General features: G+C 49.9%; 1 protein-coding gene across 1 annotated transcript; it reads right to left on the minus strand.

Annotated features, from left to right (window-relative positions):
* Window positions 1-12,081: 12,081 nt before the first annotated feature.
* Window positions 12,082-23,102, minus strand: GDPD2 (glycerophosphodiester phosphodiesterase domain containing 2). The gene is made up of 15 exons (XM_036271319.1): window positions 22,998-23,102; window positions 22,687-22,790; window positions 22,360-22,453; window positions 22,126-22,185; window positions 21,729-21,827; window positions 21,463-21,556; window positions 21,191-21,336; window positions 21,021-21,103; window positions 20,790-20,940; window positions 14,768-14,989; window positions 14,411-14,559; window positions 12,705-12,852; window positions 12,493-12,575; window positions 12,218-12,246; window positions 12,082-12,134 (listed from the first exon to the last, which is right to left on the minus strand). The coding sequence occupies exons 1-15, from the start codon at window positions 23,100-23,102 to the stop codon at window positions 12,082-12,084; spliced, it is 1,620 nt and encodes a 539-aa protein (XP_036127212.1).
* Between the last annotated feature and the right edge of the window lie 4,051 nt (window positions 23,103-27,153).

Genomic DNA, 27,153 nt, shown 5'->3' on the forward strand with positions numbered 1-27,153 from the left:
CTCCACGCCGCCGCCTTCCCGGGCACACTCACACTGCTCGGACCAGGAAGGGGGGGGCACCCGTGGGGGCGCCCGGGCGGAGCGGGGCCTGGGGCCGGGCGGGCGTCCCGGGGCCTCTGCCCCTACGCTGCCCCGCGCCCACGGCTCCCCCTCCAGCACTGGCGGCTCCGTGTCGCCCGTCGTGGCTCCTGGGCCTAGGCCCAGCGGTGAAGAAGAAGCGGGAGCCTGGGCAGAGGCTGGGTGCTGCGAGGACCGCTCCTGCACTGGTCCCCAGGATGGATCTGAGTGGAGTCAAGAGCATCTCTCCCTGGCTCCCTTCTCAGTTGATCCCAGCCAATCAGCGTGCAGAGTCGGGCAGCGGCAGCAGCAGCGGCAGGAATGCTAAACAGCGGCTCCTTAAAGGAACAGAGGCAGTGGCGCCCCCAGGCTCAGCCCCAGCTGCCCAGATATCTGGGGTACTGGCAACCCTAGGGCGGGGGCAGAGGATTTGGGCCAAGGGTGAGCTCAGTCCCCAACCTTATGCCCCTAGATCCCCAGTTTCAGCGCATCCTCCGCCCACTCCACCCCACCCCGCTTCCAAGAGGGAGTTGCAGGAAGATGCTCAATGGGTCCCGGGTTTGCTCAGAGCTGGGGCCACCACCGGGAGTAAAGACTTGAGGCAGCAGAAGGACCGAAGGGACGCTGAGGTAGTGCCCTGTCCCAAAAGGGGATCAAGGGAGAGGGCAGCTTAAGAGGCCTGTCGACGCCCCCTCCTCCAGACTATTGTTCTCTCAACCTCTAGGCCCTGAAATGCCAGCAACCTACCACTTGACCTGCTTCCATGACCAGTGAGAGACCGAAGCCTAGAACAGGGGGAAAAGAAAGCTCCAAGTTCTTGTCCCTGCCCCACAGACTCCTCCTGTGTCCCCCACCCAACTTCCGCACGGTTACTGTGGGGGAGAGAGCTTCATGGCACCAAGAGGAACCAGAGTCCAGGGCAGGAGGAAAAGCGACAAGCTATCTGAAGTAAGAGAAACCATCCCAGGAGGTCTGAAGAACTTGGGAATCTCCTTAGCCTCTCCTGGCTCAGCCTGCAGGGGGATGGAACTTGGATGACATGCCCGGAAGACTCCATCTTTTTGCTGTTCTTGTTTTGTAATTAACTACCAATTACTGAGTCTTTATGAAGTCCTAAGTGCTTTACATGCAAACAAAAACGCCACCAAGATACTACTCTTGTTATCTTAATTTCACCAATGAGAAATCGAGGCTCAGAGGTGTTAATGCAGGTAGGGACCACACTTGGAAGTGACAGAATCCAAATCCAAACCCTGGCCCTTTGCCTCCCGAGTCCATGCTCTGAACCACTCTAGTACAACAGGTCTAGTCTAAGTCCTTCTGCAGAACTTCTATCTCAGTTTGATGTTCATTGCACACCAACACTGTGCAAGACACTGACCTAGGTCCTAGGGATACAGAAATGCATTCTTAATTCAGCAAATACTCATTGAGCACCTGCCACGTGCCAGACACTCTTCTGGGACTTGAGGGCACAGCAGAAAATAGAACAAAACACAACACAACAAATTACTGTCCTTGGGGAGCTTACATTCTAGTGAAAGGATACAGACAAAAATGAGCACAATAAATACTTGAATTACATACTTTATATAATGATAAACTCAGTGAAAAAAAGAAAAAGCAGAGAAGGGGAGACCAGATGTGCTAGGACAGGACACCAAGTTGTGATCATTTTCCTTCGAGTTTTTTACCCCCACATTTTAAAAAATTATCTTTATTGTTGAAAAGTACTACAGATGACCCCCTTTCCCCCATTGATCCCCTCCACCCCTCTCCCACCCCCACCCCCCCAGATCTTCACTGCACTATGGTCTGTGTCCATGGGTTATGCATATAAGTTCTTTGGTTAATCTCTTCCCCCAACATTTTTAATATAAAATTTTTTAAACGTACAGAAAAATTGAGAGAATTTTAGAGGAAACAAACACCCAGTTGCTGCCTAGATTCTTATTAACATTTTACTACACTTGCTTTTATCGCTTATCTATCCTCTCCAACTTCTAAAAAAATAAAAATTCACCAACATACAGAAATGTTGAAAAATGAACAGAGAACCCACTGAATGAGAGAACATACTTGCCAACAATACATCTGATAAGGGGTTAATATCCAAAATTTATAGAGAACTACTCAACACCATAAAAACCAAACGATCAAATTTAAAAAATGGGCAAAGGACCTGAATAAACACTTCTCCAAAGAAGAAATACAGATAGCCAATAGATATATGAAAAGATGCTCAATGTCACTAACCATCAGAGAGATGAAAATTAAAACCATAATGAGATATCACTTAATGAGATATCACACCTGTCAGAATGGCTATCATCAATAAATCAACAAACAACAAAGTGTTCACGAGGATGTGAAGAAAAGGGAACCCTCGTGCACTGCTGGTGGGGGTGCAGAATGGTACAGCCACTGTGGAAAGCAGTATGGAGTTTCTTCAAAAAATTAAAAAATAGAATTGCCTTACGACCCAGCGGTTCTTCTTTTAGGAATATATCCGAAGAAACCTGAAACACTAATTTGAAAGAATATATGCACTGCTCTGTTTATAGCAGTGTTATTTACAATGGCCAAGGTCTGGAAACAGCCCAAGTGCCCATCAGTAGATGAGTGGATAAAAAAGCTGTGTGGCTCAGTGGATTGAGCGTCATTCCATGGAGTGAGAGGTCCCAGTTCAATTCCCTGTCAGGGCACATGCCCAGGGTGCGCGCTTAATCCCCAACAGGGGGCACGCAGGAGGCAGCTGATTGGTGTTTCTCTCTCTCTCTCTCCCTTCCTCTCTCTCTAAAAAACCCATAAAAACATATATTTTTAAAAAACCTGTGGTACATTTACACAATGGAATACTACTTGGCCATAAAAAAGAAGAAAATCAACCACTGAGTCGCACAAGCCAGGTTTTTTTAGCCACTTTTATTTATTTATTTATTTATTTATTTAATCCTCACCCGAGGACATTTTTTCCATTTTTGTTCAGGTAGAGTGGGAGGGAGAGAGAGGAACAGAGAGAGAGAGAGAAACATCGATGTGAAAGGAACACATCGAGTGGCTGCCACCCGCACAACCAACCAGGGCCGGGGACAAACTGCAACCGAGGTACATGCCCTTAGCGGGAACCGAACCCGGGTCTCTCAAGACCGCAGGCCGACGCTCTAACCGCTGAGCCAAACCGGCCAGGGCTTTAGCCACTTTTAATCTAGAACAACTTCAATCATTAAAAAAAAACAAAACAAAAAAAAACCCACCTTTTTATTTTGAAATACTTGTAGATTTGCAAGGAAGTTGCAGAGATAGTACAGAAAGGGCCTATGTACCCTTCACCTAGCTTCCTTCAATGATTACATCTTACTAACTTACAGTACAATATCAAAACCAGGAAACACCCTGAGACGACGTGTGTACAGTTCTCTGCCATTTTACCATGTGTGAAGATTCCTGTGACAACCACGGCAATCAAGATACAGAACTATTTTGTCACCATAAAGATCTAGTAGTGTCGCACTGGCTGGTTTTGCTCAGCGGTTAGAGCATCAGCCCGTGGACCAGAGAGACCTGGGTTCGGTTTCCACTAAGGGCATGTGCCTCTGTTGTGGTTCATCCCTGCCCCAGTTGGGGTCCTGTGGGCGGCAGCCACTCGATGTGTCTCTCTCACGTCGATGTTTCTCTCTCTCTCTCTCCCTCCCACTCTACCTGAACAAAAAACGAAAAGGTGTCCTCGGGTGAGGATAAAAGAAAAAAAAAAAAAGAATCACTATCACCTGGCTGGTGTGCTCAGTGGTTGAGGGTCGACCCATGCACCAAGAGGTCGCCGGTACGATTCCCCATCAGGGCACATGCACAAGTTGTGGGCCTGGTCTCCAGGGGGGCATGCAGGAGGCGGCCAATCAATGTTCTCTCTCATCGATGTTTCTATCTCTCCCTTCCTTTCTCTCTCTAGCATCAATAAAGAAAAAATAAAATAAAATAAAAAGAATCACTCTCTAACTAGTGCTCATAGTGATTTCATTCCAATATGGACTTGAGGGAGGCATGGCAAGTCTCAGTTTTCTCACCTGTACAGTGGGAATGAGAATGTTATTTCCTCTACGTATATTGAGCTCCACATCAGATGATGTTACACTTATTGCTTCAACCATCAAACATAGTTAGACAACTCAAGAGGAGAAGGAAAGTCTATGTCTTTATATTTTTACTTATTCTGTTATTTCTTCCTTCTTACTGTTCCTAGATTTCTTCTTTTATCATTTCCCTTTCTGTTTGCAGAACTACCTTTAACCACTTTTTTGGGTGGCTTTGCTGGCGACGTATTCTCTTAGCTTTCTTTTGTCTGAGAGTATCTTGATTTCCATCTCATTTCTGAAGGATATATTCACTAGACTTAGCATTCGCGTTTGGTAGTTCTTTTCTTTCAACACTTGAAATATGTTGTGTGCGACTTCCTGCTGGCCCCCATGGTTTCTGGTGAAAAGTCCACTGACATTTATTTCTCCCCTGTAGGTAACTTGCTGCTTTAAAGATTTGCTCTTTGTCTTGTTTTCAAATGTTCAATTGTAATGTGTCTTGGCATGGATTTCTTTAAGTTTATCCAGTTTGGGATTTGTTCAGCTTCTTAAATCTGTAGGTTTATGTCTTTTGCCAAATTTGGGACATTTTCAGCCAGTATTTCTTGAGAACTTTTTCAGCCCCAGCTGCTTTCTCTTCTCCTGGGACTCCGATGACACAAATGTAGGTCTTTTGTTATGGTCCCACATGTCTCTGAGGCTCTGTTCATTTTTTTTTTTTTAAGTCTATTTTCCTGTAGTTGTTCAGATTTGGTAATTTCTAATGTTCTATTTTCAAGTTCACTGATTCTGTCCTCTTCCATCCTGATGATGAGCCCATAGTTTGGTTATTGTATTTTTCTGTTCTAAAATTTCTATTTGATTCTTCATTATATCTCCTGTTTCTTTGCTCAGATTTTCTTTTTCTTTTTCTCATTTGTTTCAACCTTGTTTGTAGCTGTTCATTGAAGCATTTTTTGGCTTATGTTGGCCAATTTAGAATCCTTGTCAGATCGTTTAAAGCTCTCTGTCATCTTGGCGTGGCCATCTGTTGATGATTTCTCATTCAAGTTGAGAGTCTCCTGGTTCCTGGTACGATAAGTGATTTTTTTATTGCATTCTAGACATTTTTGGATATTATGTTAGGAGACTCTGGAACTTATTTAAATGTCTGGTTTTTGATAGGTTTCTTCTGACACTGCTGCCAGGTAGGGGTAGAAGTTCAAGTTTAAGTCCCCCCCTTGGCATCAGTCAGTGCTCCAAATGGGGACTCCTCCTTCCAGTTGGGCAGCGATGGGAGTTCCAGCTCTCCACCCAACCTCTCTGTGTGGAAGGGGTCGAAGTGCCTCCTTCCTGATCTCCAGGGGGCTGCCACTGACCATGGGAGGGGTGAGGGTGGTAGAGGAGTGGGGTGGGGAGGAGAGGAGGGATATTGCTGATGCAAAGTCCTGACGCTCCACTAGGCCCCCTCTGGCACTCTGACACCACCCCGTGGGGAGGAGGAGCCTTGTACTTTGTGGGGATGGAAGCCCTGGCTCCCTACTTGGTCCCTTCTGGCACCACCCCAGAGAGTGTATGGGGGAGCCTGATGAAAGCGAAAGTCTGGGCTTCTACTTGGCCTTTGCTGGTGTGGGTGGGCCTGCAGTTTTTTCTGTGATGTTCGGTTGCAGTAGAATGGTTATCGTCTACGTGTTTTCTGTCTGTGCCCACTGGCATTTCCAGGCCGCTCACTTTTCTGGCACCCAGTCTGGGATATATTGGGCAACAAAAGAACCCAGGGAGCTCTCCACTGTGAGTTCAGGTCACTGGAGTTCCTGGTCAGCCTGTCCTTTTCTCCTTCTTTCAGAGTCTTATGTTTGTTTCATATATAATGCCCAGGGTTTGAACAGGAGGGATAAGGAACAGTGTGTCTACTCCAGCTGGGTCCAGAACTAGAAATCTCATCTTTTTTCTTTTAGTTAATGACATTGGCTTTTTGAAGAGTACAAGTCAGTTGTTTTGTAGAATACCCTATGTTCTGGATTTGTCTGCCCCCCCCCCCCCCCCCCCGCCGCATAGTGTCATTGATCTCATTCTTCTATGCCCCGTATTGACGGTACACTGGAAATGAGAATAGAGGTCATCTTAAATAGGTTTACCAGAGTAGGCCTCAGTGAGAAGGTGATATTTGAGCAAAACTTGAGGGAGGAGAGGAAGTGCACCATGCAGAAAAGTAAACCTAGCTAGGAAACAGCCTATGCAAAGGACCTGGGTAAGGAGTGCACCTGGCTTGTTCAAGGAACAGCAAGGAGGGCCAAGTGACTGGAACCGAGTAAGTGAGGGGGAGAGTACTAGGAGCTGAGATCAGAGATTTAGTAGGGAACCAGTTTGTGGAGGGCCTGTAAGCCATTGTAAGGATTTACTCTTTTTGAAAAACATGGTTTTTATTGATTTTAGAGAGAAAGGGAGAGGGAGGGAGAGAGAGAAACATCAATGAAAGAAAAACATTGATCGGCTGCCTCCTGCCCGCCCCCTCCTGGGGATCGAACCCACATCCCTGGCATGTGCCCTGACTGGGAATCAAACCCACGGCCTCTTGGTGCACGGGATGATGCTCAACCAATGGGAGCCATTGGAGGGTATTGTGAAGAGAACTGACACACTACGACTTGGGTTTACCAGGATTGCGCTGGCTTTTGTGTGGATTATAGGTCCTGGTGGATAAGGGTGGAGACAGTGAGGCTGGTTAGGAGACTCCTGCAGTGATCCAGACGACAGGTGGTAGTGATGGTTTGGATCATGATGGTAGCACTGGGGGTTATGAGAAGTGGTTGGATTTTGGATGTATGTTAAAGGGAGAGTCAACAGGATTTGCTGATGAAATCCTGACATGAGATGTGGCTCCAAGGTTTTTGGTCAGAACAACTGTATAGATGAAATTGCCATCAACTGAGATGAGAACGGCTTTAGGAGGGGTCATTTGGGGGGAAAAGATGAAGTGTTCAGATTTGGATATATTGATCTTTTTAGAAAATGTTTTTATTGATTTTAGAGAGAAAGAAAAGGTGAGAGAGAAACATTGATATGAGAGAGGTACATCAATCAGTTGCCTCCTGTTGCACACACAACCTGGGCCTGGGCCTTGATTTGGAATTGAACCGGTGACCTTTTGGTGCATGAGACAACACTCAACCAACTGAACCACAATGGCCAGAGCTGGATGTGTTGATTATAAGATGCCTATTAGATATCCAACTGAATTCCCAGTCAGGGCACATGCCCAGGTTGTGGGCCAAATCCCCAGTGGGGTGCATGTAGGAAGTGGCCAATCTCTCTCTCTCTCTCTCTCTCTCTCTCTCCCCCCCCCCCTCTCTCTCTCCCTCTCTATCTAAAATCGATAGAGAAAAAAAACATTTTTTAAAAAAGAATTACTTTAGTCCGGCCAGTGTGGCTCAGTGGTTGAGCGTCCATCTGTGCACCAAGAGGTCGCCGGTTCGATTCCCGGTCAGGACAGATGCCCAGGTTATGGGCCAGGTCCCCAGTGGGGGGCATGCAGGAGGTGGCCAATTGATGTTCTCTCTCATCGATGTTTCCATCTCTCTCCCTTTCCCTTCCTCTCTCTAAAATCAATAAAGGAAACAATTTATTAGATACCCAAGTGAAGATGAATAGTAAACAGGCCCTGCTGCCAAGGTGCTCGGTGTTAGAGGAATAGAAATCAGGAAGCCGATTGTCACAATACCTGTGAAAAGTGCTATCTCAGGGGGTGTAAGAAAAGCAAGTTGTCAACTCTACTTGTGGGGAGAGGACATAAGACAAGTTTTACAAAGAAGATGACAGTTGTATTTTGATCCTGAAGGGTGACTAGGTGTTCAGTAGAAAGAAAAAAGAAGTGCCTTGTTTTCTATGTTCTTAGACCCTGGCACACAGTGGTTGCTCAGTCAGACCCAACCTAGTTACTAGTTGTGTGACCTTGAATGTTATTTTACTGCTCTGAGCTTCAGTTTCTTTATCTGTGAAGTAGAAATAATCATAGGGTTTTGGTAAGGATTATTGTAAAACACTTAACACAATAACTGCTGTACAGAGTGTTAGGGTCAATTATTATTGTAGAATGAACAAATGAATGAATATCTTTCTTTGTGACCAAGTCTAGGCTAGACTGGTAACCCAGGAGTTTAAAGTCTTGTATATGCTCAGCAATTTGTCAATATAGAGTGCTAGACTCTTTTTCCTACAAACTAAAAGTGGCTCAGGGGAGGGGAAAAACCTCTATATATAGCCTAGGCCCTCTGAACCACTCTGATTGAGCAATAAACATTACTAAGCTTGGAGAGAATCAAACTGCCCTTCCCTTCCCACCCCCATGCCCATTAACTCTCTCTCTCTCTCTCTCTCTCATCTTTTCATTTCTAATGAATCTGAGTAAAATCCCTTGAGATTCATAGTGAGCGTCTCTCCCCACTCCACAGGCTCTCTGAGACTCAGACTGGACTGGGTTGACAACCCTGAAATGCTTTGACACTTGGAACCCCTCCTAACTGCTAGAGCCTGAGGTCACAGGAAAACAGGAGCCTCCTACAGGTAAAAAAAAAAAAAAAAAAAAAAAAAGCCCGGTGCCAAGGCAGGCACTGTGAGTGCTAGGCTGCTGGGACTGAGGCAATGGATGAGTAGGGGAAGGGATTTCAGAGAGTGACCATCTCTCACTCCATTCACCTTCTCTCCTGCGCCCTCAGTAGAGCGAGAGAGAAACATTATGTGAGTGACACATAGAGTGGCTGCCTCCTGCACACGCCCCAACCAGGGCTGGGAATCAAACCTGCAACCCAGGTAAATGCCCTTAACCAGGAATCGAACCCTTGACCCTTTGGTCTGCGTGCTAGCGCTCTATCACTGAGCCACACCTGCCAGGGCTCGTTCTTGAAAGTAGAGCTTCACTGGGTGAACTCAGTCTTTGTATGTGCAGAAGCAATCACCCTTGCCCCCAAACCATCTGGTTTCACCTGGGAGTCAGAGTCCTGGGTCTCTGAATGCAGAAGTTTCGGGTTTGCAAGCAGGGGGTGTTGCTGTGAGTGTGCACCCTTGGTCAATGGGAATTCTAGCAAATTGGGCATGAGTAATGATTTCTCCACCGTTCCCAATGTATAAATTAGGGAACTACTGCTTTAGCTCATTAAAGTAAAAAGGCCTCATAGGAACGGCACTTGGTGGAGACAAGTTTCTCACTCGCTTTCTTGAATTCTTTTCCTCTATGGAGTAGGGAGAGATTCTGAGGTCTGTTGACCCCTGTGAGTGGAGACAGAGCCCACGAATAGGGGAATAATAATAATAATAAAAAGAATGGGAGGGTGGTAAACACAGAATCAGTCAGCTTCCTAGTGCTGTGTCTGGTTCCGGGCTAGCAAATTCCTGGCTCTGTCCCCTCCTTCTCTGTCACGACCATGTGGCACACTCTGTCCTCATGAGGGCCTTTGAGGACCAGCAATCCACAGCTTTTTCTAGCATTGTGGCCCAGGTAGTTCTAGGCAGGCCAAGGCTGGGGCCACAATAACCCCTCGCTCTCAGCTAGTAAAACAGGAGCGTCATTGCGGTAGAGCCCCAAACTACTGCAAAGGTAGTGGAGAGCTGTGCCCAGGAGTCTCATGGTGGAGTTTCCCTCAAGAGTTGCCAGGTAGAGATGCCACGCTAAGACCCTGGCAGCCAGAGAGGTACTGGTGCAGCCACTGGGCATGATGGCAGGAGGAGGCTCCTTGCTCCGTGTCTTTCCACACTGAAATGGGTCGGGACTGTGCCTCAGCTCTATTAATAGCCCCCTAGCCCAGTCTGGTTGCCCCAAACCCGGATGCCAGAAGCTGTGAGTCAGCAACTAAAAATAACGGAGAGCAACTGCGCCCGGAACCCCAATGAGCAGCTCCCCTGCCCCTCCGCCCTGGGGTTTCTGTCAGCTTCAGTCTCCAGTCCAGGGCCTCTGGGAGCTGAAGTGCGCTGTCCAGTGCTCATGGGGGGAGGGTAAGGACTTGCGGTGGCAGCTCAGAGCTGACCCAAGGCTGGGGGCTAGGGGCCAGGGGTTAGGGGCTGGGCCCTGCCTCCCGCCGGGCTCTGGAAGCCGAGGGTGGAGGGCTACAGCTGAGAGCCTGGGAGCTGGATGCTGAGCAGGCGGGGGCCGGAGACCCTGGAGGCGGTCAGGGTTAGATCGGAAGGGAAAGGGAGGAAGAAGCTGCAGGGCTGTGGGGCTGGGCGACCGGAGGGGACAGAAAAGTAGGGATGGGAGCTGAGAGGTACAGGGAGTAGGGAGGTACATGCTGAGAGGTGAGAGTCGGCCTGCCTGAAGGGCGCGATTGGAACGAGCACACGCAGGGAAGGCGGTGTGTGCCGGGGGCCTGCTGGGCAGCAGCCGGCGTGCAGCCGAAGACCCAACCGCAGCCGCACGGCGCGCGCACCGCACGCCGCGCCCCGCCCACCGCGCCAGCTGCAGGCCAGGTATGTTGGCGCGGACAGCTGCCTGTGTGTGTCTGCGCATGCGTGTGCAGGGAGGGGCGGGGTCCGGGAGAAGGCGGGGTGGGAACACCAACTCAAACTCGCCTCCGTCCATCGCCACCGTGAGACCGGAAGTGGCCGGGGCATCCTGGGAATTGTAGTTCCCGCCCCGCGTCGGAGTAGGGGTTTGTCCCCAGGTGTGGTCCCAGGTACCAGTCTGGGGAGGGGGGAGGAATGGAGACCCAAACCTCCTGAATTCGCTCAAGCCCCGATTCGAATTGCCTTGGTGTGGGGACACGAACTGGGTGCGGTTGGGCACTGAACAGGCAGCCACAGAGCCCCCTCTTGTTCCCCTTTTTGCCTTAGCCCCGCCCCCTTCTTCCAGACGCCTGGCCCTAGGCCAGCTCCCCGCTCATCACCTCGGTGTTTCACCCAGGGACTCACGAGCTGCAAACCCACTTGGAACTCTCTCTTCGAGGGAAAGGCGGGCGAGGGAACCAGACAGACTCTGTGCGCAGCCCAGGGAAGTGAAAACTTGTGCAAATAGGATGATGCCCTCAGGATCCAGAGGAAAGGACACAGGTACCCAGCTCGCAGGGCAAACAGGTGGCCTTCAGAGAACACGTCAAGGTGATGACCAACGCGGCTTTCCTCTTGGGGCAGGTGACCGACCACAAGGTGGAGCTACAAAGCAACTCTGTATAGTGCGCCTGGGCCACCCGGCCCACCCCTGAGGAGGTGGCTCTCTGGCTTCCCTCTTGCCACTCTTCTTGGCCTCAGGTGATCCTCTTCCCGCCTCCAACCCATCCATCTCCCTATGACGACCCCTCCTCATCATGTCGCACACAACCCTAGATGGAGGGTGCACCCTCCTCCCAGCCCCAGTGCTGAAAAGATAAGACTGTGGACAAATGGAAATGAAATTCATTCAGAAACAGATTAATAGACAAGAAACACCAACCAACATGTCCTGGAGAAAAAGGCTGTGCGCAGCAAGAAGACACCTGTAGGCGCAGAACTACATAACTAAGTGGGCTCTTTAGCCTCAGCCTCTCAGCAGGAAAGCAGCTAAATCGCAGAGGTCGGGGGAACCAGTGAATAGAGCCGGATTGGTGCCACTATCATCTTACAGTTCTCCAGGAAGGTGTCATCTGTCAGTCCCTGTTCCAAGCTTTCCATCCCTGACACACCCTGTGCCGTCTACACAAGAACACGTGCACACAGGTCTGAAACATTATCTTGGCAATCTCCCCTCTTCTATAACATTTATTTGGGGAGAAATTTCTCATGGCTCACTCTCTTCCACCACCACCACCTCAGGTCAAAACCCAAAGGGAAGCAGGTTCCATGAAAGCTTGGGGCATGTCCACCATTTCCCTCATAGTTCCAAACCTCCTGTTGGCAAGATTCACCCCACCCTAACCCCAGCAACGTTGCACCTTAGCCATTTTCCCTTCATGGCTGCGGGCAGAAGACAGGCCCCAGACTCCAGCTGGTGGGGGCCAAGGTAGGGCATTCATTCCCTCATGAAATTGTTGATCCTGGTCAGCAGCACGGTTGTTTCTGAGCCTGTGGGGGGGGGAGGGGAGCAGGGATGAGTAAGGGGAATGCTGGCGGAAAAGAAACATGAGGTGAGGGGGGAAAGTTCTTACCAGTTATCTGTCTCTTCTCAGCACATCTCCTAGGGAGAAAGCTTCCCATTGTGAGTTCCGCCAACTTCAAGCACGACCTTTTCACCCTGGGTTTCCCCAACCTGCTTTTCCCAGGTTCAAGCCAATTTGGTGTCCAAGGAAGGGTTTGAGAATCTCAAAGGAACCAAACAGACCCAACCCCCAAATCCAGGCAGCATGTGCCAGTTTGAATCAGTCCCATCACCTGGCCCCTGGGGAGAATAAAGATCCAGAAAGCTGAGGCACAGAACACTCACCCACGGAGAAGGAAGAGCCACAAAATCAGCAGGGCAGAGACGCAGTTGATGACAAGCCAGATCATTAGGTAGGTTTTAGGGGGCTGTGGGAATAAGAAAAGGCCCCTGTCGATGGCCAGATCCCCAAAGGTAGTATAGGGGGGAAGTCAGGAAGAGAGGGACAGGGTTAAGGAAAAGTAGGGGGAGGAAGAGGAGGAGGGTGACAGTCTCACAATAAGCCAGGCGGGGTAATGCATCTGCTGTAGCAGCTGGCAGTCGTTGGTTGTGACCGAATCCACCCCTGCACACCAGAGTATGGAGAAGAGCCAGGGCTTGTTCACTACAAATAGGTTCACCGAGACATTATCCTCATGCAGTGCCCTATGGGGGTGAAAAAAACGGGGAACATCCAGAATCATGGGGTACAAGGCATGAGCGGCAGCCTTTGTGTGAGTTGAGTCTACAGCATCCCTGCCAAAGGACTATCACTTCCACTTTTGCTTGACAGCCCCGGACCCAAGTGATTGAACTCTGTCTTTTGGTGGATTCTTACCTTTGCTGTCTGGAGCCACACAAATGTGGCTCTCCTCTTTGTCCCTTGACAGTCCTTCAGTGGTCTGAGGAACAGCGACCATGTCCCCCTGAGGCTTCTCTTGTAGACCCAACAGTTACTGTCCCTTCAGTTGGGGCTCGGAACCTGGCTTATTTCCTTTACCAGACATACCCCTTTCATCTGCTCTTACTCTGGTTTATCAATATTCCTTTCAAAGTACAGGGTCTGCATCTACACATGATACCCAGGAGGCTTGCACAAGCTTTGAGTAGAACAAAACTCTTCCTGCCTTCTGGGTGCTGTGCCTGTATGAAGGCAGCCCAGGGTCAGGGTCGTTTTGGCAAGGCGATGTGCCACCGACAACTCATTGTGCACACTGTTCAGTCAAAGCCCTGGTCTTTTCCACACATTGCTGCTGATGCCAGTGTCTCTTCTCTTGTCTTTGTGCAACTGAGCTTCTTTGGGGCCCCAGAGACAGGTGTTTACATCTATCCTTGTTGTGTTTCATCACAGTACATTTGACCCATCATCTCAGAGCAGTTAGACCTTTCACTGCCTTGATTTCCTCGTATTCATTGCCAATCCACATCTTTTGGAAACTTGACTGGCAGTCAACACTGACCAGGACAAGACTAAGGTGAGGACCAAACCCAGTGTCATGTCTCCCTCCACGGAGAAAACTTGAGGAAAAGTCCTTGAAATCCTTATCATAACTGGGTTGTCACTCAGTCCACATTTGTTTTCTGTCTCACCAGAAGAGATCTTGGTGGCTGAATGCTTTGAGGTTCATCATGTTTACTGGCTGGGTCAGTTTTTGGGGGCCCAGCTCACATGTGCGACTCTGTCTCCTCTCTCCCCTGCCTCCATCCTCTCTTGCTCTTATCTCTTTGGTGCAGAATAGAAGCTAAAATCCTTCTCGTAGCCTCCAAGGTCCTACCCAATTTGGCCCCTGCCTACCTCTCCAGCCTTGCCTCCCCGTTGCTCAGTAGGCAGTATTCCTGCTCTTCTGCTGCTCTTCTCATTGTTCGCTCTTGGGACCCACCAGGTCTCAGCCCCGACACCACCTCTTTAACCATCCTTCCTAATGTGGCCCTTCCCTAGCCCCTCACTCCCAACCCCAATCGCTCTATCGCATCTCCCCATTGTATCGTCTTCATATCACTTATTGGTGTCCAATAGGCATATCTTTTGTTCAGCGGTTTATTGTCTTTCTCTTTCACTTGGATGCCCAAAGCCTGCAATAAACAGTGCCTGACACACAGCAAGTGTTTGATACGTATTTGCTATAGGAGTAAATGTATGAATGGTCTTTGCCCTCCCCGCGTTGGCTCTTCCCCATCGTGAAGCCACAAATGATCCCCTCAGCTCCTGTCCTCTGGCACTCACTTTATATTCAAGTGTGTCAGGTCTTGATAAGGGAGGTTCAGAAATAGGGGCCTCTCAGTGCTGTTGACTCCCTGCTGTCCATATATCTGGCGCATTCTGGGTGCCTGTTGTTGGACATTAGCCCGATCTTCATCCGGCAGCCAAAGGACCTGTGGTTCGGGGAGGATGGGCGTGAAGCTAGGGAAGGCCTGGGGATTCCAAGCACAGGGGCAGAGCAGAGAGGTTTGATCCCAGAATGGGGCAAATGAGCTGAGGCCGGGCCCTGGGGCAGGGACAGCTCAAGCTTATCACCAGGGCCTAGGGAAGGCAGTAGGGGGGGGGGTTGGGGAAGGGCACTTGGGATCCTGGCAACATCACCATGGCTTGAGGAACCCTTGAATTCAGCACAGTCTCCAGTGTCTGGTTCACAAAAGTGTCATAGTACGTGTGATTTCGTGGTGGGCGGCGCAAATCAAACATGATGGAAAGGTTGAGGACAGCAGCTTCCTTCAATAATTCTTCCAAGGTCGGTATTGTCTGACTCTCAGCCTCTTTCCTGTCATGGCCCGACAACTGCTTGGCTTCCCAGAAGGGTGGCCTCTATAAGGATAGACAAATTATTTAAAGACCAGAGGAAGCCTCTGGGCCATCCCTCCATCCTCACCATCTTATTCATTCCCGACTTGGTGTCCAGCTTCTGCCCACGTCTGAGCCAGGGTCTTTCTTTCCTCAAACTATGGCCTTTCCCAGACTCTCTAACGCCTTAATCTGTGATCCCAAACTCCTACCTTCCCAGTTCCCTAACTTCCTCTTTCTTTTTGGTTTCACGAAGGTCTTTGGTTTCCTCCCAATATCAGCACCCCCTCCCATGGTCCCTCCACAACTTGAACTACTCTTCCAGAGCACCATCAACAATTTTCCTGACCCACCTATTCTACAGATTGCCTAAACTCGAATTCAATTCTACAATCACTTGCCCCTTGAACCCCGAGAGGGGCAGAGCACACCATGTGGACTGTTGGCACTGCAGTCCTGTTTTTCACTCTGGTGCCACTTAGCCATCCATTTACTTGTCCTTGATTTGCTCCCTCTCCCATTTCTCCTAGAGGCTATTCAAAACCTCGGTCACTCTCCTTTCCTCCCCTCATAATCAACAAATGACCTGAGCTCCTAATCGCTGACCTGGAAAAAGCAAGCTAACTAACACTTATTAAGTATTGACCGTGTGCCAGGTAGTGTCAAAAATGCTTTAGGAGGCAGGTGAAAATATCCTATTTGAATGATGCAAAATTAGGTGGACAAGAAGCACTCTGGAAAGTCATAGTAAGGACTTTCATATGTATAATCTTCCAGAAAAACAACAAGAATGCTTGCAAAAAAAAAAAAAAAGGTAAAAATTATGGTTGACTACTTGAATATAATGTATGCCAGGTATGGGGGGAAAAAATCTCAATGATGATTTTATATACAGTGAAAATATCCTTCGAAAATAATGGTGGCCCTGGCTGGGTGGCTCGATTGCCTGGAGCATCATCTGGTGCACCCAAAAGATTTCAGTTCAATTCCCAGTCAGAGCACATACTTAGGTTGCAGGTTTGATTCCCCAGTCAGGGTACATATGGGAAGCAACTGGTTGATGTTTCTCTCTCATATCAATGTTTCTCTCGATCTCTCTCCCTTCCTCTCTCTCTCAAATCAATTTTAAAAAAACATCCTAGGGTGAGGATTTAAAAAAATACTAATAAAAAATAATGGTGGCCCTGGCCGGTTTGGCTCAGTGGTTAGCATGTGGGCCCGGGTTTAATTCCGGCCAAGGGCATGTTCCTTGGTTGTGGTTTGTCCCCGGCCCCTGTTGGGGTCATGCGGGAGGCAACCAGTCAATATGTCTCTCTCACATCGATGTTTCTCTCTCTCTCTCTCTCTCTCTCTCTCTCTCTCTCTCTCTCTCTCTCCCTCCTTCTTTCCCTTCCACTCTATCTGAAGATAAGTGTAAAATTATCCTGGGTGAGGATAAGAAAAAAAAATAATGATGGACCTAAGCTCATTTTACGAGGCCAGCATTATCCTAATTCCAAAACCAGATAAAGACACTACAAAAAAAGAAAATTATAGGCTAATATCCCTGATGAACATAGATGCTAAAATCCTCAACAACATATTAATGAACTGGATTCAGCAATATATTAAAAAGATCATACATCATGATGGGATTTATGATCCCATGGTGGGATTTATTCCGAGAGTGCAAGGTTGATACAATAACTGCAAATCAATAAACGTGACACACCACATAAATAAAATAAAAGATAAAAATTACTATCATATCAATAGACTCAGAAAAAGCATTTGATAAAATCCAGCACCCGTTTATGATAAAAACTCTCAGCAAAGTGGAAATAGAGGGATCATACCTCAACATAATAAAGGCCACATATGACAAACCTATAGCCAACATAATACTCGCTCGGCAAAACATAAAAGTGTTTCCCTTAAGATTGGGAACAAGACAGGGATGATCACTTTCACCACTCTTATTCAATACAGTACTGGAAGTCCTAGCCACAGCAATCAGACAAGAAGAAAAAAGTAAAAGGCATCCAAATTGGAAAAGAAGTGCTAAAACTGCCATTATTTGCAGATGACAGGATACTGTATAGAGAGAACCCTAAAGATTCCACCAAAAAACTACTAGAACTGATAAATGAATTCAGTAAAGTAGCAGGATACAAGATAAATATTCAGAAATTGGTTGCATTTTTATACACCACTAATGAATTGTCAGAAAGGGAAATTAAGAAAAGAATCCCATTTACAATTACATCAGAAATGAAATACCTAGGAATAAATTTAACAAAAGATGTAAAAGACCTGTACTTGGAAAATTATAAGACACCGAAGAAAGAAATTGAGCCCCGGCCAGTTTGGCTTAATGGTTAGAATGTTGGCCTGTGGACCAAAGAGTCTCAGGGTTGATTCCATTCAAGGTCACGTACCTCGGTTGCAGTTCGGTCCCTGGCCCTGGTCAGGGTCGTGTGGGAGGCAACCAGTTTATGTTTTTCTCTCTTTCTCTCTCTCTCTGTCTCCCTCCCACCCTACCTGAAGATAAATGGAAAAATATCCTTGGGTGAGGATTTAAAAAAGAAAGAAAGAAGAGGGGGTGTGGAGGGAGAGAGAAACCACAGAACTTATATGCATGTATGCATGAACAATGGACATGGACAACAAAGCTGGGGACAGGGCAGGGAGGGAGGGGGAGGGGGGAATCAATGGGGGAAAAAGGAAAAACATCTGTAACAAAAATAAATAAATAAATAAAAGTATTTAAAACCTAGAAAGAAAGAAAGAAAGAAAGAAAGAAAGAAAGAAAGAAAGAAAGAGAAATTGAAGAAGATACAAACAAGTGGAAGCATGTATTATGCTCATGGATTGGAAGAATTAACATTGTTAAAAGGTTCATACTCCCCAGAGCAATCTATAGAATCAATGCAATTTGTATCAAGATTCCAATGGCATATTTCAAAGGACTAGATCAAATATTCCAGAAATTTATATGGAACCACAAAAGACCCCGAATGGCCACAGCAATCTTGAGAAAGAAAAACAAAGTTGGAGGGATTACACTACCTGATATCAAACTATACTGCAAAGCCATAGTAATCAAAATAGCATGGTACTGGCATAAATACAGACATATAAATCAATGGAACAGAATAGAGAACCAAAAATAAACCCACAACTTTGTGGTCAATTAATATTTGACAAAGGAGGCAAAAACATACAATGGGGTAAAGACAGTCTATTCAATAAATGCTGCTGGGAATATTGGAGAGAATGGTGCAAAAAATGAAATTAGACACCTTCTTACGCCACATACAAGAATAAACTCAAAATAGGTTAAAGACTTAAATGTAAAACTCAAAACCATAAAACTCCTAGAAGAAAACATAGGCAGCAAAATCTCTGACATTTCTCCTAGGAATATTTTTTCTGACATATCTCCTTGGGCAAGGGAAACAAAAGAACAAAATAAACAAATGGGATTACATCAAACTAAACAATTTTTGCACAGCAAAGGAAACCATCAACAAAACAAAAAGATAACCTACTGAATGGGAAAAGATATTTACCAAAGCTACATCTAGTAAGGGGTTAATGCCCAAGATTTATAAAGAACTCATACAACTCAACACCAAAAAAAAGAATAAAGAAAAATCCAATTAAAAAGTGGGCAGAGGACCTGAATAGACACGTCACCAAGGAGGACATGCAGATTGTCAACAGACATGAGAAGATGCTCAACATCACTCATTATCAAAGAGATGCACAATAAAACTACGATGTATCTCCTCACACCTGTCAGAATGGCTACCATCGATAAATCAACAACCAAGTGCTGGTGAGGATGTGGCGAAAAGGGAACCCTCGTGCACTGTTGGTGGGAAAGCAAATTGATGCAGCCACAGTGGAAAACAGTATGGAGGGTACTCAAAAAATTAAAAATGGAACTGCCATTTGACCCATGATCCCACTTCTAGGAATATATCCTAAGAATCTTGGAACACCAATCAGAAAGAATATATGTACCCCTATGTTCATAGCAGCATTATTTACAATAGCTAAGATGTGGAAACAGCCCAAGTGCCCATCAGTAGATGAGTGGATAAAAAAGCTGTGGTACATTGACACAATGGAGTACTATGCAGCTGTAAAAAGGAAGGATCTCTTACCCTTTGAGATGACATGGAGGGACCTGGAGAGCATTATACTAAGTGAAATAAGCCAGAGAAAGACAAGTACCACATGATCTCACTTATATGTAGAATCTAATGAACAAAATAAGCTAACAAAGTAGAGACAGACTCAGAGATAGAGAACAGACTGACAGCTGTCAGAGGGGATGGGGGTTGAAGGGCTGGGTGAAAAAGCTGAAGGGATTAAGCAAGAAAACAACAACACAACAACAAAAACTCATAGACACAGACAACAGTATGGTGATTACCAGAGGGAAGTGGGGATGGGGGAGGTAGAAAAGCATAAAGGGGGATAAATGATGATGGAAGGAGACTTGACATGGGGTGGTGAACATGCAATACAATGTACAGATGATGTATTATAGAATTGTACCCTTGAAACCTGTATAATTTTATTAACCAATGTCAACCCAATAAATTTAATTAAAAAGTTTAAAAAAGAGATAATATACATGTTCTCTTAATACATACTTTCACATTTCTAAATAAAATCCTAATAAAAAAATAATGGTGCAAAAAAAGACTTTCCTAGTCCTGGCCGGGTTTGCTCGGTGGTTAGAGCGTTGGCCTACAGACTGAGGGGTCTTGGGTTCAGTTCTCAGTTAAAGACACGTACCTGGGTTGAGTTCCATCACTGGCTGCAGTCGGGGTCATGCAGGAGGCAACCAATCAATGAGTCTCTCTCACACTGATGTTTCTCTTTCTCTCCCTCCCTCCCTTCCACTCTCTCTAAAAATCAATGGAAAAATATCCTCCAGTGAGGAGCATTAACAAAACAAAACAAAACAAACCAAAAAAAACTTTTGCAGATTAGTGATTATTAGTGAATTTGTCAGGAAATTGGAGCACAGTCATAATAAATATAACTCATTGTGTAAAATAAGAACCAATAAGCCCATATTTACACGAGCAAATACATGAATACAAAAACAAATGTGAGATCAAAGAAGTACTTTGTGTGTATTAATTTACGTAATCCTCCCAATAATCCTGCAAGGTACTGTCATTATTCCCATTTCACAGATGAGGAAATGGAAGCGGAGAGAGACTGAAGAATGTTGCCCAGGCTCACAGGGCTAGGAAGTGGCGAAGCCAGAATTCAGCCCAGATGTCCCTTGCTCTTAACACTCTGATGTGTCATTACATAGAAAGCTAAATGAAAAAAGAAAGTTGCCAAAGAATATGTATTACTTTCGTAGTCAAGAAAAGAGCAACTGAAAAAATCAAGTGGCCTTTGCCATGTATCATTCCATCACCTGCAGGATTGAAATCCACACGGTGGGGCTGGATTCGAAACCTTCCAGGACCAAGGCCCTGCCCCCCTCCACTGCTCTCGCCAGTTTCATCTCCTGGTGTCACTTTATGTTCCCTGAAAACGCTTCCTCATACTTCTGGGCTTTACCACGCTCATGCCGTGTCCTGTGAAACTACACCTGACCCACCCTGCCCAACAGTGACCTCTCCACTCGGTTATCGCTCTAGGATTCATACTCTGATAGCCTGTGGCCCATGCTCTCATTTTTATCAGCAGGTGATGACCCGAGGGCAGTGACTGTATACCCATCGCCCAGCACAGGGCTCAGCAAGTGCTTATCAGTGAATGGACTGTGCCCTGCAAGTGGCTGTCTCTTCCCAGATGCTGTCCTCACCTGTAGAAACCAGGTCCCGGCATTGAGTGTCTTCAGTTCAGCCCAGGTGAAGTCGCTGCTGTGGGCAGTGACTCGGGTTGGGAACACAGAGGCCACGTCTGTGGTTCTGCTCAGGCGCTCATCGTGCATGAGGAAGGGGACGCCATCAGAGCTGAGGGCCCAAGGGGTGTCAGAGGGCCGGGCTCGGGGGCTGCTCTGGCTCCCGGAGCTCCCCTGCTGTGTTCCTCTCACCTGACCATCACGTCAGTCTCAAACACGGCAGCTCCACATTCTGCTGTCTTCCGCAGGGACATCAGGGTGTTCTCGGGGGCCAGCTGGCAAAGGGAGTTGGTGAGGAGGTCACAGGATAGGGTGGGAGCCTGGGGACCCACAGGCCTAGCTGCTGCAGACCCAACACTCACCATGGGGGCCCCTCGGTGTCCGACCAGCCCAGGCTTGGAGGGTAAGTCTTTGGGCTCCATGATACAGGGTGAGGAGATGCACAGGGGGGTCAGGTAGATGGCCAGGACCATTGTGAAAAACAGGAGCAGTAGCGCAATCTTTTGACCTGTGGGGGTGGGGGGGCAGGCCATGGAGAAAGGGCAGCGGGCCAGCTCTGGGGGCAGGAGATCGGGCAGCAGGAGGCTGAGGTGGGGGTGGCCAGCAAGGGTGTATGCGGGCGTGGAGCTGGCACCTCTTCTGTGGAGACGATAGAAGTTCTCAGCCACGGGCCAGGCCAGGAGGGTGACGCACACGACGGCTCCGATGTGAAGGAACGGCGCTGTGGCCTGTGGACGAGAGTGGGCGAGGAGGGCTCTTCTCCCTACTCCCCCTTTCCTCTGATGCCCTCACTTTGGGGATTCAGAGCTATTTGCAGTCTTGGGGGACCAGTGAGGGAGAGGTCCTGGGGCTGATCACAGGCCCAGGCTCCCAACCAGGCACTGGATCTCGGCCACTCACCCACAGTGACAGGCGCACGCTGAGCCACTCCTGCTGCCATCGGATGTCCAGCACCACCAGGCCCAGGAATATGAGGAGTGCGGTGAGGAGCAGCAGCACCTGGGGGGCCCGGGAGGGGCGGGGCCTTCTGTCAACCCGGGTTCACGGCTACCTGGGCTGCCCCTCGCTCTAGGACAACGGAACCGTTCCCCTCCCCAGATCCCTCCCCTTGCCTTCTTTCATTTAACACAGATTTCCTGGCTCAGGTCCTGAGTCTGAGCCCCGGGGATAGAATAGCAAGGTCTTGGGCTTACTCATCCCTGGCCCTGCCCAGCTTTCCCGCTACCAACATCCTCAGAAGGCAGCCAAATGCTGGGTCCGGGGCCCCCTCTCCCGCTCGTTCCCGCCCCCACTCTACCTTGTGGACACCGTACAGGTGCAGAGGCTGGCCACACAGCCACAGGAGCACAGCCAGGAGCTGGGGGCACAGGGCGTTGGGAGTAACAGGTAATGAGGTGCCAAGAGAGGTGGTCACTGAGGTCGGCTTCCCAGACCCACGCCTCCCTCCTCCCCTCCCCACGGTGGGACAGGGTAGAGCTGAGTGGGAAGGAAGGGCCAGATGGAGGTTAGGCCAGTGCCCCCCTGAACCCACCAATAGCAGGGACGCATATGTGACCAGTAGAGAGACAAAAAGAGTAAGTGCCAGGGACCAGTCCATCCAGTGTCCCCAGTGCCGGAACAGGAATCTGTGGGGGAGAGAGGGAGGTGTCCGAGTACAGGAAGGGGGTGTTAGCAGTGGCCGGGGTGGACCCAGAAGGAGGACTAGAAGGGAGTGAGGGGCGGCCCTTCACGGGGCCAGGGGCCTTCTGAGGCTGTTAGTAGCGGGAGAGCTGGGCAGGGCCGGGGATGAGTCAGCGCCCAGGGGCCCGGGGTGGGGACTGGGATGCCATGTGTCCTGACTCAGGAATCCATGACACACTCATTGAAGTTGTGCAGATCATTGAGGAGGATGAGTCCGATGTACAGCCAGCCCAGGGAGAGGAGGCAGGTGAGGAAGACCAGGCCACACCACGTGTATTCACACTGTAAGGGGCAGGAGAGGAGCTCACGGCCCGTCCCCACTTCCAGCTCAGAGTCCCAGGCTTTTCCATGTTTGAGAGACTTTCTTCCTGGGGAGAGAAGGCCTCTTCCCCTCTACCCCCAGCTGCCGCTGAGCGCGGTGGCCTCCTTGGCCTCCTTGTCCCCTTCCAGTGGCCTCTCGCTTGGACTCGCGCGGCCCCCGTACTGCACCTGGCTGGTTTGCATCCTTTCTTTGGGGCACTTCCTCCAGTGGCAGCTGTACAGGCAGTGGATGCTGCGGGCCCAGATGGAGCAGCAAGCAGGGGACTCGGCCATGATGAGGGCCTGGGGGAAGAGCTCCTCTGCCGTCAGGGACCCTGGTAGGAGGCAGATGCCAGCCTTCCTCCCAGCGTATCTGAGGAGCCTGGGGAGAAGCAGAGGCCTGGCCCGTGGAGGTCACGAGGCAGGCCCCGCGCCCGAGCAGATGAGGACGTGAGGAGGGTGCGACCACCTCCAGGGGCTTTCCCTTCAGTCCGCGGGACACCTGGGAAGTCCAGCCTGCTTGCCTGCAGGAGGAACACCCAATCTCTCCTACTTAACAGCATCCCCATTTAACAGAGCAATTCCTCGGGGTGGGGCTAAGTCAGTCCAGCAAGTTGAGGCAGATCTAGCCAAGCTTCCAGCCGTCCCACGAAGAGGATGAGCTTTCCACCCCAGGGATCAGGAGCAACCCAAAGAAGTTCCAGGGTTGACCTGGGGCTCAAGGGAGGCCTAACTCCTTGGCCGGTTGCTATGGATACAGATTGCACACATCACAAAGCCCCAACTGAAGGATCCTCTGTCTCCACCTTCCAGGGGGCAGGGGGCAGGGGGCACACCAGTGAGAGGAGGCCAGGGGGACCGGCAGGCTGGGTCACTCCCAGCCGTCTTCAGGTGCTCTCTTCCTGAAGAATCACCTGGAAAATCCAAGCCCTCTTGCCCAAGTCATCACTCAGACCCCAGCCAGGAACCCAGTCTCCACCTCCCCCCTTTCAGGGGCCTCACCCTCTGAGGTCCCTTAGGTGCAAGTCCAACAAATACAGGACAAAGGTACGGGGGTGTGTGGTTGTCTTGACCAGGCGATCCTTGTACCTTGTGCTTTTGGGACAGGCGGGGACTGAGCGGGACTGAGCTGGCTGACTGAGCCCGAACAAGGCTGGGTGCCTCTCCAGGACAGGGTGCGACCCGTGGGCACTCCTCCGCGCGGGAGTACTGGGCGCTGGCGGCGCAGATGGGTTTGTGGATGACTTTGGGTGTGGGAAGGAGCTCCTGGAGACACCCAAAGCGTGTGTGGCGTATGGAACACAATCCCTTGTCATCTGGCCACTCCTGAGGCTGTGGTCTTAGAGGGGCTCAGGGTGGCTGGGCCCCTGAAAGGAGGGCTCCCCAAACTGCCCTCGTTACACCATGCTTGCTTTGGGAAAGGAGGTGGGGTAGGGTGCAGAGGGGTGGGGGCCTCGCTGCTCCCCGAGCCCCCTTCCAGGAAGAAGTCATCCCAAAGGGAGGCCCTGCCTCTCCTCACCCTGGCCCCGGGCTCCACCCGCACCTCCTGCCTCCCTTCAGGTCCTGCCCCGGTATCCCGGGAGCTGCCTGGAGGATGGGGTCAGGTGTGAGCAGCCTGAAGAGCCCAGTGGAGGGAGTGAGGGGGTGTGCCCATCCCTGTCGGTTTGCCTCCGCCCAGGCTCCCGCCTGTACCCCCAGCCTTCCCGGCCCTCACACCTTTTCTCAGCCGCAGTTCTGCTCCCTGCTCTGCGCAGCACAGCCTCCCAGCTCCTCTCCGAGTTGTCTGCCTCCTCCCTCTTGCAGTCCGAGGCTCAGCCCCGCTGCAAACAGGTGGCACTGTTGCCACCTACAGGAGGCTGTGCGGGTCCTGTGCCCAGTCCGGCGGCGCGAAGATGGGAGGGCGGGGGAGGGAGGGCCGATCTGCCTCTTTACTCGCTGTTGCCGGTCAGGGGCTTTGGGGTGAGGAATTCCTTTGTGCAGCCCTCCGCATCTCTCTGTCCCTCCTCCTGCTCCCCTCAGTCACTGGCTTTGTCCTGGCTCCGGGAGGAGAGGGCTGAGGACACTGGGAGGCGGGAGAAAGCTGGAGGGAGGTGACCACACAACTTTGCAACTTGGCAGAGGAGAAGGGGCCCACCCAGCCCCCTTGGAGGACAACATTGGTGGAGTCTATTTCCACTTCTCAAAGCACATCCTATCAAGAACTGCAAGCTACTTCCTGATACCTGGGCAGCAGGTCACCCCGTTTCTAGGCCAGGGGTCCCCCTGGGCTGGGATCTTCCCCTTCCCCTGCATCGCCCCAGAGGACGTGCTCATTCAGAAGGGCTGACTTGTGCATCACTCCCTCGGCTTTATCTCCGAGGCATCTCAAGTCTCCTTCCAAGAATCGTTTGAGGAGCACAGGATATTAGGGTCACAGGCTTGTGAAAGATGAACACATTGCCGATGTAAGAAATGATCAAACCTGCAGAGAATTTTTATGAGTTTATTTGAGCCAAAGTGACAATTACCAGGAAGCAAAATCTCAAGGGACTGAGAGAATGCTCCAGAGAATGGCAGTTTTAGTCCATTTTATACACAAGAACCAAAGGAGGAGCCGCCCGAGGAGGGTTACATGAAATCCACTGGTGGTGGACCAAGGGGTCAGGAAAAAGCAAAGCAGGGAAATCGCTGGGATCAGGTAAAGAGTGAAATGGGGACTCATACATCTCTGACATCGGCGGGGTACAGGACAGTTAGCATTTACAACACATAGAGGAACAAAATAACAATGAGGGGTTCGTAGTCTCTGCTCTGGTGGGTCCCAAGGGTTCTGGAAAAGATTGCTCTGACTTTCTAAGGGTGTGTTATCTTAGATGCAAAAAGACAATATACAGGCTCAAAGATACGCAGGCCTAGGATGTGACTACCCACTCTGCCCTGCTTTTAGTGAGGAATTTTTATGATCATCCTGTGTGGTTCCTTTCAGTCTGAGTTCCTAAGGCTGCCATGCAGCCCCCCCCCCCCCCCGTCAGGTTTAGCACGGGGTTCCCTTTTCGTCCACAACATACAAAAGGTGCCGTTACTACACCATCAGCAGAGAGGGCTGGCTAGCACTTGTGGTCAGATTCCTGCTAAAGCGGAGGGCTCTCGGGGTGGGAGCGGGCTGGCGGCCGCCTCCGCTGACCTTTCCTCTCTACCTTCTGGCTGATGCGGCGGCTGGAAGGTAGTGTTGGGCTAGCGCAGTGTCGGTGGGAAAGGATGTCTCTCTGGGGACAGCTCGGCTGCCCCTCCCCCCACTCACACTGGTTTGGAACAGTGAGAAGACTGGCTCTCTTATGCCAAGAGACGGCCCCCCTCCCTCTGCCTTCCCATTGTATCCAGGGGCTCTAGTTGGCAATGGCAGAGGCTCTCTTGCTCCCTGGACATTAAAATGCAGAGAGAAGCAGGGCTGCTTGCTGGCAGGAGGCCAGAGAGGGCGGCGGGGCACCTCGTACTGCAGGCTTCACCCGCTGCTGGCCCCCCTGTTTCCTTTGCAGGGTTCGGGTGGATCTGAGGAGTCTGGGGGAGCTTTGGGAGCCTTTATTTAGGTGGGGGCTGCAATTCAGAACGCATGGATACGAGGCCCAGGACTCGCATGCTTTTCTGAAGGCTGCGGGGCCAGTCAGCAACGTGTCTGGCACCCGGGCGGCCCCCTTCCGCTTAAAGCAGAGGCGGGGAGCTCTGATGCCAAGTGAGGAGGCCGGGCCTCCGCTCCCCGTTCAAAGCCAGGCTGCAGGGCATTAGAAGTGGGGGTGCTAGAGTGCCCCGCCGGCGGGGCTCCATGGTTAGAGCTTCGGCCCACAGACCAAAGGGTCGAGAGTCCAATTCCAGGTCAAGGGCGTGTAACTGGGTTGCAGGTTCGATCCCTGGCTCTGGTCGGGGTGCTCAGTGTGTGCGGGAGGCTACCAATCGGGGTGTGTGTGTCTCCCCCTCCCTCCCACAAAAATATCCTCGGGTGAGGATTAAAAAAGAAGCTTTTGCATTCGATCAAGTCCTAGCTCCATTTCCCACCAACTTTGTGACTCCCAGCGAAACTGTGGCAGGCGCACGGGCTGCCTAGTACACAGGTCCCGTCCTCGTAACCAGACGCCCGGCGGGCTGTACAGCGGAGAGAGGTCGGCCGCCTGGCTTTGGGAGTCACTCTGACTTCCAGAGGTAGCACAGCGACATGAAGACATCACGGGGTGCTCCACACTCCCCTTGGGGACAGGGGCCACCAGAAGTATCTTCTCAAACAGTAGAAGCACTAAGCTTGCTTTCTTTATTGATTCCTTTCTTTAATTTACTTATTAAAACATTAACATTTTTAAAGATTTACCCAGCACCG

Source organism: Molossus molossus, unplaced genomic scaffold, assembly GCF_014108415.1.
Source record: "Molossus molossus isolate mMolMol1 unplaced genomic scaffold, mMolMol1.p scaffold_m16_p_2, whole genome shotgun sequence".
Lineage (NCBI taxonomy): Eukaryota > Metazoa > Chordata > Mammalia > Chiroptera > Molossidae > Molossus > Molossus molossus.